General features: G+C 42.3%; 1 protein-coding gene across 1 annotated transcript; it reads right to left on the bottom strand.

Annotated features, from left to right (window-relative positions):
* Positions 1–103: 103 nt before the first annotated feature.
* Positions 104–14988, bottom strand: LOC108676616 (integrator complex subunit 8). Its single transcript, XM_018164727.2, has 20 exons — positions 14861–14988; positions 14456–14520; positions 14004–14122; positions 13635–13758; positions 13123–13220; positions 8815–8932; positions 8420–8539; positions 7955–8063; positions 6780–6919; positions 6240–6365; positions 5651–5761; positions 5118–5352; positions 4608–4753; positions 4078–4188; positions 3423–3585; positions 2964–3057; positions 2109–2640; positions 1612–1833; positions 1231–1413; positions 104–835 (listed from the first exon to the last, which is right to left on the bottom strand). The coding sequence occupies exons 1-20, from the start codon at positions 14964–14966 to the stop codon at positions 716–718; spliced, it is 3042 nt and encodes a 1013-aa protein (XP_018020216.1). The 5' UTR covers positions 14967–14988; the 3' UTR covers positions 104–715.
* Between the last annotated feature and the right edge of the window lie 1575 nt (positions 14989–16563).

Raw genomic sequence — 16563 nt, 5'->3', positions numbered from 1 at the left:
ATGCGAGCTAGTTCCAGCTCGCTTAAAGATCTAATCATCATGGCTTTCTACAATTGGAACATCGCTTATCATTACATACGATGGGAGTTAGCTATACAACTCGTTAGTACATAAAATATATTTTCAGAATTACACATTGCTTAATACTCGCAAATCTTCATCCTGCAACTATGTTCCAACCTTGCTCGATTGAGCAGCACAAACAATACGTAATATTGGATTCATGTATAAACAAAAAAAAATCCCGCATGGTCTCCACGAATACCTTCAAGACTCAACTGCGTAATCGATGTACAAGTTCAATATCGAGCGGATGCTTGCCGACATTCTATAGGAAGCGAATATTCATAACGTTTTCCATGTACGTAAATTTTGTGGTGTCTAATATAGAAAACGATTACGAGTCGGGAAATCCGAGGAAATAAGCTGCGAGACTCAAATGGCACAACATCTTGATTGCAAATTTTGCTAACCAAAGCGCACAACATACATGAATTCAGATCGTTGCGCGAACATGGTTGACCGTGTTCAAAGTTTAAAAATTAATTGAGAGCGAAATGAGATCGAGAAGATTGCGTAGTCAGTCGTGGTTGGAACCTACTTACACGATAGTCCAACATACATTTGAATTTTGCAATATAGCCCCGAATATAAATTAAAATCAGGTTAACGGCTGAGGACGAGAACCAAACGAGACCCCAAGTGTAATATCAACTCAGCTGAGATACTGCTTGGCGAGGGCGCGCAATAGGCGATGTTTGCGAACCTTGGCCGCCTCGCGTTGAATTTCTTCGTTGTTGTTGCTGTTGATTTCAAGCTGCCCGATCACTTTCAACTGAAAACGATGCTGAATTAAAAATTGTGCGCAAGCACAGCCACTCAATTGATTCTTAACTTCAAATATCAACTTCAATACACCTGACGTCGGAACAACAGAAAGTGAAGTTCCAACCACCAAATTACGAGATTATTTATCATATTTACATTGAAAACTTTGTTAGTGGAAATATATCGAATTTTTTGCATATTCTTGCCCTTTAAATTCCTGATTAATTTGCGAATAATGCGATCAAACTATCTTAATCCATGCATACGAGCTAGTTCCAATTGTCTTTATGGTAGGAAATTTCACTTCTGTGCTCCTAGCACAAAACATCAAGTTCAAATTGTCTTTACCACTTCTCGTGTATTATCTAAAACTGCGCATCCCACTTGAAGACATATACTCACAACAGCGTCTCTTCGCTGGATTTCGCCTTTCTTTTGATGAGCATTGATGATAAACTCGATGAGCGTGACATCCCAGAGGCAGTGGTAGTACGCGTCCATTGCGTCGACGCCGCTGCGGTCCTGGAGGCAGCACAGCGCCGTGCTGTAGTCCAAGGGTTCCACAAACTGACACAGCAGACCAGCCTGCACGACATAAAGCTTCTTTTATTGCCACTCACCGAAACAAGAGTGGTCTTCAACACAGTAATTCCTTTACTGTGTCACAAATTGCATGATATTCATGCCACTATTTTCATGGCATTACAGTTTGAAGAATTTTTACTTCAAGAATTGTGTAGCATTTAATGGTATGAAGCCAAATTAGATGCCGTGTTGACATACCTGCGTATAGCAGCCGAGAGTCATGCAGCAGCGCACCATCCTCCTGATAGCGCGGTCGCCCACCAGGTGCACGGTGAGGTCGTCGCCAGGATCACTTCTCAAGAAGTTGGTCGCCACGAACACGGCCGTGAGGTACAGACACAAAGCTCGGTGATGCTCCTCGCTGTTGTAACTCAGGTCGGCGGCAGTCACGTGCCAAGACGTAGCGGTAGATTCGCTTACCTGTACAAATATGGAAACGTGTATTTAAGACAACTAATGCAGAAAACGCTGTCTTCCAATTAAAAGGTCGTTATCCAGGTAAAAAACTTCTTTGATTGAATACTTGGTAAAAAAAAGTACATTTTCAAAAAATTATCCCTAATCTCTTCCGCAATAAAAAACATGTTGATAGAATGTAAAAATGAAGCTTATGTAAATCACATTGAAGACTTACAGAATAAAGGCATACATTACAAACTCATAATTTGTTACATAAACCACAAGTGACCACTCACGTGGTCAGCACCGGGGAAGAATTTAATTGCATGAGTTACGACAGCCTCTAGCGTCTCTCTGACGTATTTGGGATATTCTTCTCTGGAAGCCGTGTCTTTGCACGGCGTAAGACCAAGCCAAAGCTGACTGTGTTGAGCATGAACTTCGGCCGATGGGTCTCCTAGAAGTTTATTATGAAGGGCGCCTAGGAGCGAGCATAAAAGACTCAGACATGTGGGTTCCTTAAGACTGTACACGAGCTCCAAGAAGTCGGCGAGCGGCAAAACCTCCGGTAACTGCCGCTCCCCGGACTTGCTGCTTGACGACTTCCTGTGAGAGCAGGAACAGTCCAGGATGTTGACCACGGAGTCCCACAAGTGAGCGAAATGAGGCTCCAAGTGATAAGGAGGTCCGGTGTCGAGGATGTGGGCGGCAGCAAGCAACGGTCGCAGGACCGCCATGGCGGGCAGGTAAGGCGGCGGTAGCTGAAGACCGGCCACAACGCTCGCTACGCCACCCCAGTCACGCACGTTAACCAGGCACATGACGCATCTGCTCACGAGTGATAATTATTAGTTATTTCAATTCAACTCATAATAGATAGATTTATCATCTTATTTTCTTGATTCTGCCTTAAGCCAATGTCTATTGGAGCTCGGTAGACATAGATTTAATCGACATCATCTGGACAAGCAAGAGTTTGAGAATCGGTGATATTAGTGCGTTTGAAAGAGAAATTAAAGCTTTATTGAACCTAGACAACATCGCTGCACTTATAATTCATCCAGGTTCAGCAAGATTTTTATAATTCAAGAGAATATATTCCAGAGATACGGTATTACCATCGATCGTGTGACCTCCAGGTTCCAAGTTACCTGCTGATTATGGCGGTCCACGGCACAGCGTCTTCCCTGCCATTAAGCGACATGAGGCACAACTTTGCCTCGCTGGCCAGGCCGCTCCCACCCTCTTTTGTAAATAAAACCGTAAAAAATTAGTTTAAATTTGCAGTATCATTGAATCGCCTAAATTTTGTTACAGTAAATCATTCATACCTAAAGCAGAAAGCAATACAAACACAGACTAAAAATACGCATCAGAAGTAAAAAAAAAACCGTTGCTCACAACTACTTCAAAAGTTCAAAGTTCATCATATAATCAAAACCTGAATTATTAAGTGTACCGCATTTACATGATGCCAGGTCACCAAAAATAAGAAGCATTCCATGAAAACATTGCATACTCTTAATTCCAGATACAGCAAACATGCCAGACAATATCAGGTATATCTTCTGAATACACTCGTCAAAAACGATGCATGATGCTACACTGACCGTCGGTGTGAGGTAAGGCTGAGATCCACTTGTCGATGTTGTGGCTGAGTTTGAGCCAAGTGAGGAGCTTGTAAAGTCTGGGGCCGTCACCGCGCTCACCTTCAGCCACCTCACCGCACGCCTTCAGTGCCGCGTCAAGCAAGTCGCACGACTCCACCCAGCTCTGGAGGAACACCATGAGACGTTAACGAGCCGTCTACACAACGAACATCCTTGAACTGGGGCAGTAGTTCACAATTCAACATTACGCACATAAGGAACGTACTACTTGACCAATGTAGCTGATGAGTAACTTTCAGAAGGCAGAACAAATGCAGAATAAGCATAAACTTCGTCGTTGTCGCGATTTTGGCCCACAAATAGCAATTAAATAAATTTGGAAGATACGAGTACGTAAAGGTGCAATGATTGTTATCTTCAGTTCTAATAGTGCATTAGAGATTGCCAGTAAAATCAACAAAATATTAATTGAATGTTTCAGATAGTATTATTAGCGCGGTATCCAACATCATAGTCAGTTTTATATGTACTAGTTAAGATAGAATAAAATAATTATAGTTCGCATTAACGAAAATGAAATCCCGTTTCCTATATAATTTGTAAAGCTCCATTATACATTAGCGTGCAGAATTGATGTACGATAGTTTGACGTCACCTTAGACTGAAGCAGCTCTTGACTCTTGGCAACAAAAACGGAGATGAGGAAGCGATGTAGCGTGGACGGGATCTTGCTTAGAGTCTTGCGAATGGGCACTGGAATATCCCACTGTAAACAACGAGCATTAAACCATCATGCGAATGAATCGAACAATGCTGCTCTGGACTTAAGTAAAGCATTAAGTAAAAGTAATTTCTTTAATTACAAATAATTATCATATAATATAGAAAATAAAAAGAGATATTTATATAATTGATGCACGGGAAATACCAATAACACACACAAAGTTTAATTCCTAAGCAATACAATGATTAAATTAACTAGGTAAAGTAAAATAATTGATCACTGCTTCTGTAAAGATACCTAGTGAAGAATTAGAATTAGCGAAGAACTATAATGTTCTCCAAAAAATAAGCTCGAAGAGTTCAAAACATTATATGTGTGCAGGTTTTGTTGTTCACATGCCATAATCACGTAAGTAATCCACTTACCCTCGTGAAAACAAGCATGTCTACAACAAATCTGACCTTGTCATTGAGATCAAGAATGTCGGTGTACGGCGCCTGCTGCTGCTGCAGGGCGGCCGTGTAGCGCGTGACGGCACGACGCAGCGCCACGGGCTCGTGGGAATGAATCACCTCCCACACCAAACTAGCGTCATCGCCGCCCTCCACTGTAACACAACGTCGCAAGTTACGGGGGCACATAAATTCTTTGACATGCGAGAATGTGTACAGTTACTTAGGATTAGAAAGAGGCTTGAGGTTATGGTTGAATGTTGTGCTGCGCGACATGAGACGAGGTCAGATCCTATAAATAAACAGAAATCAAGGATTTGTCTTTGAAAAAGTATCCATCAGAAATCAAATAATAACAATAAATTTGCATGAGAACCTTAAAAAAAACTTTCTTATTTTTATTATTAGAAGATTGCAATATTAACTTAGTGTCAGCAGGATCTTGAAATTGTGGGGTGCCATGGTCTAAACTCTTCAACTAAATTATCCTAAATGGCCTGCCTCACAGTCTCCACTCACCGCCGTAGTTGACATCCATGGCCTGCCTCATAATTTTAGCCTGATTTTCTTCCTCGACGCCCTGCCACATGTCGAGCATCTGCTGGTGGCTGAAGAGGCTTGCGAGAGGCGCGGTGGCCATCAAGGGCGGCACGAGAGCCCCACTCACGCCTTCCTGCAGGTTCAGGGTGACCAGAAACTCGTGCACCCACGCCCGCTGCTGAGACCCCAGCTGGGAGAGTTTTGCTGATAGCAACTGACGGAGTAGAATATTTCGTGATAACATTACATGTGCTAGGGTTACAAAACAGGAATTCGTCAAGAAATAGTCCCAGTGAGTCTAAATCATGTTAAAATGAATACGCCAACGAGACTGGCAATAAATTATTGCAATGATTCTGCCCTTAGGCAAAGCAATTGATAAGACGAATATATGATGATATGAATATATAAGACGAATTCAGTGGGCTCGATTTCCTATGCATAAATGATTGACATAGTTCAAGTGAAAAGAAGGCGATGAATGCATGTTAATTTTATGTGTTGAGCGTCACCTGTAGGAGGTAGAGAGCGCCTTGTTTTCCAGCCGTGACGAGATGCCCAGGGAAGCTGGGCTCCCACACTCTGCCCTCCAGCACACTTCGCACAACGTTGTGGCAGCACACCTGTCAGCACGAGACATGAAGTCAGGAGCATAACTTTTGTAGGAACAAACCTCATGTATATATATATATATATATATCACGTGACGGCATTTTGATCAGACTTGTGCTCTATAGCTTCGAAGAATAAGATCGATTACTTTGAAAATTACGAATGTCTGAACACAACTGACATCGTTTCATAGAAGACCAATGCGAGCGTTTCTTCAAATTACGATCGCAGGTTGGAAAATCCCGGGGCATGAGAAAATTTTAAAAATAAATTACTGGAATAAGATAACCTAGCCGTCTATGCTATTACTGTAAATACAGAAGCTTCAATAGCTGAAATATATGATAAGATCTGTGCTCCTTATAATTGTGTAATTGCTATAATATGCAAAGTAGATTATGTCAAACCTACGCTGGCAAATTTAAATCTTTCATATAAAAACCGACGCTTTTTGCAAAGACCGTTGGATGTATAGATCATAATACGCACCTGAAAGAAGAGCCCCTGTGTGGTGGTATGAGGAGGCGCCGCCATGAGATCCACCTGCAGTTTGTGGCGCAGGTAGCGCGGCAGCTCGTGGCATAGATCGTCTTCTCCCAGCACCTCCAGCAGACCCTGCACGTCATGGCCACCATCAAGTTACCATTACTAAGAAGTAGGACATCCTGTTATACATTTTCCCACTATTGATGTAAATCATGAACGAGTTTAATCAGTGGCAGGTTGGTATACGCAGTGGTATAATTTCGAAACTAGTCCGTTTAACAGTTCATTTCCAAGGGCTTAATGTTTTAAGCTTTATAAACTAACAGGGGCTAAAACATAAACTAACACAGTCATTGAAGATTTTCACTTGGAGCGACTCAGTAAATAAGGATTTTATAATAATTTAAACATAAATAAGTAACATATAAATAAATATACCAAGTCATTCGATGGCGATACTCATTTTTTGATCGTCGCATTGATGTACTATAGTCTTTAAAATTAAAGTTGCTCGCACGGAGGCTAATAGCCGAGGAGCGAGACCTGATAGTTCGGAGCGACGGTGGTGGCGTGCATGAAGCGCTCCAGCATCGTGCGCTGAGGCACAGGAGTGCTGCGTCCACAGATGGCGCTACAGCAGCTCTGGTATGCTGCCAGGGTTGACGCCACGACGCGGCAATGAACTGCCACAAGAAAGCAACCATGTTCATCTTACACTTTTGGTTCATGATGGGATAAATAGGCACAAACAAGGAATAAATGCCTAGGATCCTAATGGAGCACAGCACTAGCAAGCGATTAAGAGTTTTTATTTATCTTTTTCGTATGCGGGCTTGGCATTAAGACCGAGAAGCAAGGCCGCGCTCTGTTCATTTCTGCTAAGGGGCATCAACGCAATGGTCACGCTGCTGAACGTCAATTATTTTTGTAGTACATCAGGATTAGTTTTCAGCCAACGTGAGAAGAGCGTGTCACAATATTATGATCCAAACTAAGTTAACTAACCAAGATATGTTCATTCACAACATTTTGCATAAATTTAAGCCTATAGTTGTTCTCTTACTAATTATATGTGTTACTGGTCATTATTGTGCTAATTGAAATATTATATATTTCATAACATGAAGCTCGTGATCGAAGTTGCATGAACTAACAAGCGAAAAAATGCAACAAGCAACTTTGTAACACTTGAGGATGCGTCTTTAAACCAAGAAGCTTCTTTAGTTTTTAAGCATTTAATTTGAATAATGACGTGAGAAAACGGTGTAGGCTGGGAGTTTTTGCAATTGCAGGCACTTTTTAACAAACAAAGTGGTAATTGACGGCGACTGTGCATAAAACAAAAAGAAACCAAGTTTCATAAAAATATCAGCTTAGAAATAAAATCAACGCTTCGTTTGAATTTGCAGATTTATCATTACTTCGTTTGGTCTTAGTAGAGCAGCAAATAGAGAATGAGAATACTATGTACATCTTATGGGTGTTCGAAAGGAAACTAGAGAAATATCTAGTTATAGTTGTATACAAATATATACACTAACTTGTATTTATACAGAGACACAAATAAAATACAATTTAATATTATTGTTCCGAAATCAAATCATCATAATCAAATAAAATGTTGTGATCATTTAATTAAAATGTTTACGTCAAACTGATAAGGCCCATTTGAGAGTAAATTAGACACCCGTAACAGAGCAGTTGCCCCGGAAGCCCACCAGGGTTGGCTGGTAGGTTGCTGAAGATTGAAGTGGCTTGTGTGAAGTGGTGGAAGGCGTCGTTGTAGCGCTCCGTCACGAAGTGGAAAAGACCCAAGTCGTAGTGGACCTGCAAGCAGGTTTCAATACTCCATGCTAAAAAGGCACCAAGTACTTCGCATGCACCATGCAAACAAAAATATTTCCTAATCGACCAAATAATTGTGCGAAATTTATTATTTTAAAAACTATTATCTTCATGGCGCACTTGCAAATTGAGTTTCATATGCAACCCATTTTCTGAGATAACTTTAAAATAATGAGACTATTTATAAGAACAGAAGTACCGATACCATAATGTTAATATTCCTGAATGGTTGCATCAAAGTGCCGTTCATTTAAGAAGGCGTGAAATAACGAATTTGGTAGTTGAAACATTTTAAATTAGTTCATATAACAGGTGGTTTAAGGTGTGACTTCACGGACCTGACATTTGAAGTGTTGCAGAGGCACCTCCGTAACGGCGCTGAAGTTGTGTGTGGAGCCCTTGGGTGCTCCTGGCCCCGGCACCACCAGCGAGAAACTTGAGGGAGTCGGCGCACATACCTAAGATTTAGCTCACTGTGAACTGATTTGAAAAAAACCTTCTTGGCCGTAGCATAGTAAAAGTTGCTTATAAAAATTCATATGACATGAAAACACATCAACATCAACTAAGAATTATATCATTGGTAAGTATATAAATTATGCACCGATCCAAAGAAATTTAAACAAATTTGCCACACGCTAGACATGACAATCCATGATAAAATACAGTAAGATATAAAAAATTCATAGCTAACTCATAAGTGAAAGAAGTGCGCTTTTATATGTGATCTTACTTGAGTCGCCCCCACAACAAGAGTGTCAAGCATGCGTGCGGCAAAGTCCGCTTTACTAGCGAGTTCAGCGAGCAGAGCCTCGCGGTCTTCTCTGTACTCAGTCACACCTTCACTGGGCCTGCAAACAACACATATATTTGCTCTTTGCATTCATACGTTTGTACCTTTATTTTATGCAATGAGTCCAAAACACAACATAAACACTAAAACACGTTTTGATGTAAACAGGTTGGTAGGCCGGCAAAAATTGAAAAATATTATATAGGTACAAAAAAAGCAAATTTTCGTAAAAACATATACAAACAAAACTCAAACAATCACTTTTATTTGATTGAAATTAAAAAACAAAAATATTAGACCAGTTTTATTCTGTCCCGCCGCATTATATTCGACTACCGGAAATTTTCCGTTAATGAAAGAGCAATGAACAAACTCATGGTTTTAATTGGCTGTTGTCAAAAATTATATTGTATGGAGGAGTAATTAAGATTCTGCCAACAGATAAAGGCGCACCTGCTCGCCGAACTTTAGATGCCGGCCCCCCAGCCAAACTCGGCTTGAACTACAACTTGCCAACCAAGTGTCTTGATGCATGCAACCCAAACGAATGAGAATGCCTATTGTCAACAAAAGGGCACAATGATGTTAAAAAGTCAAATCAAAAGAATTATAATTAGTCAAAATTCTACCAATGCAATTTTAAAAAGAAAAAATTCCAAACATTTATTTTTCATTGTCGTTGTCATCGTCATCCGTCCTACTCGGAACACGATGGATCAGCTATCGACTCTGCCTGCATCGCCGAAACTGGCTATACAGATCAACCATGGATTAACAGTCCAAACCACACCCATCACCAGTGAAGGCAGGCGGCTGTTGCAATTGTATAAACTGCCATTTCCGTCTGAACTTCCTTTGAGAGTCGCTAACGCGGCGCTCGACCTCCGCGCAGGACACGGCCTGCCCGACAACAAGTCTCCAGCCTCGGCGTTTAGCTGCTTGAATCTCCCATAAGGTGGGGATCGATATGGCACGATTGCAAGTCCCGTTTTTCGTCAGCCTTCCACTAGCTCGCCTTAGAGGAGGTCCATGGTGATGTGGTCAGCGACCATCCTACTGACATGCCTTAGCCACCAGAGACTGATAGCAGGCTGATTACATTTGATCGCTCTAGCACCACAGAATTGGGAACTCTGTCCTGACGCCCAGGCTGGAATTCTAGAAGTGTATCCGCCCAAAAATGACAAGCTTTATGCACTATCCTGGAATTCCAGCCAGATACCCCCTGATCTACAATATGCGTCGAAGACACCTTATGTGGAAGCCGTCGAGTTTCCTTCCGCCTCGCGAAAATGGTCAATGTCTCGCAACCGTACAGAGGAGTGCCGAGGACGCAGAGCTTGGTCTTCACTGTGAGGCTCGAGTTGTTTTAAACACGCCAAGGATTGAATTCGTCAGGCCGCTAAGAATGTAGCGGACCTGGCAATACTGCTGTTAATCTTAGGGTCGATGAACAGCGAACTGAAGATAGTAGACCAGAGATAGGTAACCAGAGATAGTAGACCAGAGATAGGTAACCAGAGATAGTAGACCAGAGATAGGTAGGGCGACCTTCAGAATGTAACCATCCAGAACAATGCTCGGTGGAACCCCAGCGCAATGGGCCAGGATCTTAGCCTTTCCCACGCTTATAATCAGGCCAAACTCCCTTCAAGCATGTGCAAAGGAGGTGATGCTGCTGGAGTCCTATCCTCGGTATGTGATGCCAAGGTCGTATCGTCGGAAAAAAGCATCTTGCGGATTAGGTCCCTGGGGCCGGATTATCAAAACTTCGTAACTTTTTGTACTTACGACAAAAAGTTACGTGTTACGTAAGTACACCCTTATTTTGGCATTATCAAAACTTTCATACACTAGAATTAGCTAAATGCGTATTATCAAAACCATCCGGCTAACTGACCAATCAGAGGCTTTTTATTTGCTCTTCCTATAGCTCCAGTAAGCTCCTCTCGACCAGTGCGCAGTGCGCTTGGGTGAAAGTAGGATGTGTGGTGTAAGCGGCATTTGCGGTGCCTGACTAGGGTGTATTTGGATAAATGAGTGAGACGTTATCCAAATAGCAAGGCACTTGTTGTTGTGATCATTAACCGAAATTTCATGCTATAAGGGCAAATAAATGCATTATTCCCATTCAAAATTAGAAGAATTTTTGGAAGATTACAAAGAATTTAGAAAATTTCGTGAGTTGGAGTTGCGACTGTCATAAAAAGAAATAAATTTGTTTACAGAGAACTAGAAAAATGGTTGGCTTGTCAACCTCAATATAATTTTGAATAAAAAGGCATTAAGATATTGTTCAAGTGAATGATCAGAAAACTCTAAGATATGAATATCAACATTTGCTTGTAAATTATAGCACAAAAGGCAATTCATATTTTTATCCCAAAAGCACCGATCATATGTTATACGTCGGATTATTGACAAAATTCTATCACAATTCACCGTGTTGCTACTTGCTAGTAAATCAATAGTTTCCTATTGCTACAGCAGACACTAAACTTGCGCGGAACTCCACTTGCGACATCTCCGAGCAGGCGTACAGTTACGTTACGTAGCTTCCCGCGCAAATGTTTTGATAATACCACCGCTAGAGTTACGTCATCATATCAGCACTTACGCCACTCGTAAGTCGATTTTGCGTACTTCGAAGTTTTGATAATACGGCCCCCTGATGACCCCGGTCTTGGCCTGAAGACGAGCTATGTTGAAGAGCTTGCAGTCGTGACTGGTGTGTCTGTAGACGCCCTCGTTACATTCCGCGAAGACGTAAAGGAGAAGCATGGAGAAGATGCCAAAGAGCAAGGGCGCGAGCACGCAGCCCTGCTTCACTCCGCTGCTCACTGGAAGAGCCTCTGAGATCACACCGTTGAAGCAGAACGTGCTGTGCATGTTTTCGTGGAAGGACTTGACCACCGCAAGCCATAGCGGAAAGCAGCCAATCTTCTGCAACAAACGGTAAAGTCCGCTGCGACTACCGAGCTCGAACACCTTTGTGAAGTCAATAAAGGCGAAGTGGAGAGGGAGAGGCATCTGCAGCTCATGGCACTTCTTCCGTAGCTGAAACTAGGAGAAAATCATGTCTGCCGTCGATCGACCAGCCTTATTGGGATTCGGGGTTGGCGCGAGCGGCGAGGAGCTACAAGCGAGAGAGAGCGACCCAGGCGAATACCTTGACAACAACGCTGAGGAAGATTCCCCAGTAACTGTTAAAGTCACTTCAGTCACCTTTATTCATGTACAGCGTGACAGTATTCGCATCTCTTATGTCCTAGGGGATGTAACCCTGTTCCAAGCAAAGGCGGAGAAGGCCATGGAGAGGCTGAAACAGAACTGGTTTGTCGCTTTTCAGGATTTTGGCAGAAATTCCGAGGCTCCCAGGTGCTCTGCCGCAGACGAAGCAATCGGCGCTGTGATGGCTGCGGGTTAGGAAGAATTTACTAATCTCCACCTTACGACGGGCAACATGGTTGAGTTGATGCCAGATACGGGAGCGCGGGTGTAACCAAGACTCTTGGTGGTCTGAGGGCAGCAAGTAAATAACTTTGGAGAGCATAATTCTTGTACCGAGGTTTAAGCCTAACGCTTTGCTACGCGTTGACGTGACCGCGACACGTAGTTGTCTTAGGAGGTCGCGGCGCGTCAATCGGTCTCTTCTTGTGTGAGGAGCCCTGTGCGGGGCAGCAAGACAAGGGTTGTGCCCCTCCGCTGGGTGTCCCACCACAAGTACAGAAATTGACGGAAAAACCGCTTTATACCTCACGGTTCGGTAGGGTAGTCAAACCTGTAGACAGGTTGGGTTTTTGAACTTCTTAATTTTTTTCATGATGATTGGTACATGTAAATTTTAATAAATATTCCTATTAAAAAAAAAAACGTGAACAAGTAAATCGGGCAACCTTTTAATGCTCGGGTTTACGCGTACTTTATTTTAATGTACTAGTTAAGGGTGGGGCTCCATCTTTTAAGGAGGAGGAGATGTACCGAGGTTTAAGCCTAACGCTTTGCTACGCGTTGACGTGACCGCGACACGTAGTTGTCTTAGGAGGTCGCGGCGCGTCAATCGGTCTCTTCTTGTGCCAACCTCCTACTGAAATACATGTGCGTGTCCCTGATCGTGTTTCACTGACTCGAAGACTGATACAATTCTACTGTGGTCACGTATTACCAGTCCTTGGGGACCCCAGCTGCTTGAGCTTTTTCATTTTATTCTCAAAACCAACTTCATACATGCTGAAAATGAAGACTTACAACGTGTAGGTGTTGACACGATGTTGAGGAGGCCGAGGCACGCGCGAGGCCACCACAGCAGCAAGAACGTAACGGAAATATGCACTTGCAGCCAGCACCTGACATAAAAAATGCTACATAAAATTCACAATGCTACATAAAAGACAGCATCGTGTTTAATATTTATGAATCAGTAAACTGTTTATCCACCAAACAATATCTTTCTCCAACTATGGCAATGAGAGATAAAGAGTTGAGAGATAAAGAAGTTAAAACCACAACTGTGATCTAAACATTTTTCTAGCATCTTGGAGAGATTTAAATTAGACATTCACAAGCCAATATTTTCCTTTGCTTATGCCAATGTTTCATTGTTCTTTTACAAGTATAAAATTAATAAATTTCAATTACTGATTCCGATTCTATGTACTTAAAGTACCTACACAATACTTGTACAAGTCTGAAAAGCAATGCATTTGCTAATTTATTTCACTAAATTTCCTGTACAAGGGATGCATTCATGCAAAACATACCTGGTGTGGCAGGAAGGTTGCAACGTCAACAGTGCAGGAAGAGGGAGTGAGCTCAGCAGCAGCAGAACCAAGGCATTCTACCATCAAGTAGTTCAGGAGGGCATCACAAATTTCCAATGGCACTCTGAATGTGAAAAAGATAATGCTACATCAAAACGGTATCAAAATTTCAAATGCACCTAGAATGTGGTTCAAGAGTACATATATCTTCAAAAACTTTTCAGTGCATGAACCTACAAATAAGGATTAATAAAATCAACACAATTGATACAGTTCAAGACTTTCAATATTACATTTCACAGAATACTAATTTAATATTGAGGACCATTGAGAACATGATAATTTAAGTTCAACATAGCAAACACTTACTTGTCCAAAAGAAGCTGTAGATCAAAATTTAGATGGGCCAGGATGCGTAACGGTAGGACTATGAGCATGTGACCTTTACGCTGCATGAGCTCAACATCAGAGTGGTTGCCTATAGTTTGCTGCAAGAAAAAACTTATTTTTACTCAACTTAGCAATATCCTAAAAACTTCAAGCAACAACTACCTACATCCACAGCATTATTCAGCACCAGCAGGCCCATTTGGATCTAAGTACATAGAAATTACTGTGAGAAAAAATTGAAACCTATAAATATAAAACATAAAGCATGAATTTCTAGAAATATTTTTAAATGAAAATTTAAAAGATATTCTAGAACAAAAATAGGCAAAGAATAATGACTAATATACTTATAACATTGGACAAATGATGGCATAGAATATAAACTTAAATAATTATGCAAAATAGAAACATGATGTCTATGAGCAACTTACCTCAGAGGCTGGTCGTTTAAGACTGTTGCATACCATTTGTGCCATCAGTTCTATAGGGCTCGGGTCTATAAAAATCAATGAGACATTAGTTACGGTGATAAATTCATTCAACATGACAAGCAGTTTATGTACCTAAAACAATTTAAGAACAAAGATTTAGTAAATTATTTTCATATGTTTGTTATAATTTTAAGGGTACTAGGCCTACTAGGCAACAGATTACAGAAAAAACTAATTCATCACTAATTTTTAGTGTTTAATACTTAATAGCCTTACCTAGTACATGGAAAGAACAAACATTTAACAGAGATATAAAAACATATCATAAAATATATATAGGCTATATAAAATAGGTAGTATATATCATATACTAATACATATAAGGCAGATAAAATTTGCTCTTACCAGGATCAGGCTGATTGAGATGATCTTCCAGCATAGAGGGCTTCAGAAGGAATTCAAAATATGCTGGCTTAGAGAAAGCAGCAGAGCTCAATGGCAAATTTGCCATAGTTGCAGTTTCTGAAAATTGTACTAGTGAGGAAATAAGACCATCATATTAGAACAATCATAAAACTTTATTCAAGAGCAACCCCCCATAGTTGGAACTTGAAGTATTTCTATGTGCCACCATATTTGCAGAATTTTGAGCCTATACTCCTACCTAGAGGAAGGATAGTCTCTAACACAGTACCTACTAGGCCTACCTAGTAACCTAACACTGTGGGTGTGATGTGAGGTCCCCTAACCGTCTAACGCATTAATTTTTGTGCTTTTGAAGAAATTGAATTTTAGCATACAACTAATTATTTACGAGGATGGAAGAGGAGAGCGTTAATAAGGACTACCTCTTCTCACCACAACCACCTAACCGATTACTTCACATTTCACAATAAAATAGCTGTATATTTTGCGCTTAACTTGAGCCTTTTGCTACGTTGCAGTCATCTTTTCTTTAATTGGAATTTATGGGAGCCTCTGAAGACTGGTTCAATGCGGCCCCATGTCAGAACAATTCAAGAAATTTGACAGAATTTTGTTTTCATGTACAAAATTGGGTGTCTTGAAAAAAAAACTCAAGATTTCTCAATGACTGAAAGGCTACAGAACGGGGTCACCAAAGAGGAGACCACACAGGGGCAGAGAGCACCACTGCACCACTCCAGGGCAGAAAGCCCCACTCCAGGGCAGATAGTCCCACTCCAGGGCAGAAAGCCTCTCTCCAGGGCAGAAAGCCTCTCTCCAGGGCAGATAGCCCCACTCCAGGCCCAGGGCAGATAGCCCCACTCCAGAGCACGGGCAGATAGCCCCACTAGAGGGCAGATAGCCCCACTCCAGGGCAGATAGCCCCACTCCAGGGTAGATAGTCCCACTCCACTGACTCCAGGGTAGATAGTCCCACTCCAGAGCAGATAGTCTCATAGTCCCACTCCAGGGCAGAAAGCCCCACTCCAGATAGCCCCACACCAGGCCCTGGAAGGCTGGAACCTGGGGACACTAACCACTCACCTGGGGTCCGGGGACACTAACCACTACCTGGGGACACTAACCACTCACCTAGGGACACTAACCATTCACCTGGGGGACACTAACCACTACCTGGGCCCTGGGGACACTAACCACTAGTGATTCCACTACCTGGGGCTGGGGCTGGGAGGGTGGGGACACTAACCACTCACCTGGCCACCTGGGGGCACTAACCACAAACCTGGGGGCACTAACGGGAACGCAGCCGTGCACCACAAATTTTGTACACCAATAAGCCCTGAATCGAACGCCTTGGATCTTTCCGGACATCCACCAATCAGCCGTGAATGGAATCTGCTATCTGTAACCGATCATTGACATCCTTCTGCTTTGAATATTTTGAGCTCCACACCCCCCAGACACGAGGTCGAATAGCCTAGGGTCAAATGGCCATCCACCACTGAACGTTGCGTCAAAGGCTCAAAGCATCACTTAAGTTAATACCCTGGCCACCGCTTGAATTGCAACTTGCGCGCAACAGCCTGCGACCACTTGGATTTGCCCACCTCCGGCCCCGCATAAAACCTGCCGTGCACCACCAGGCCATCGGTCGAAAGAGCCGTGCGACTGGCTGAGTCAGG

This window comes from Hyalella azteca, unplaced genomic scaffold (assembly GCF_000764305.2).
Source record: "Hyalella azteca isolate HAZT.00-mixed unplaced genomic scaffold, Hazt_2.0.2 contig8570, whole genome shotgun sequence".
Taxonomy (NCBI): Eukaryota; Metazoa; Arthropoda; class Malacostraca; order Amphipoda; family Hyalellidae; genus Hyalella; species Hyalella azteca.
Note: the sequence above shows the minus strand (reverse complement) of the source record. Positions and strands in the feature narration are given on the sequence as shown.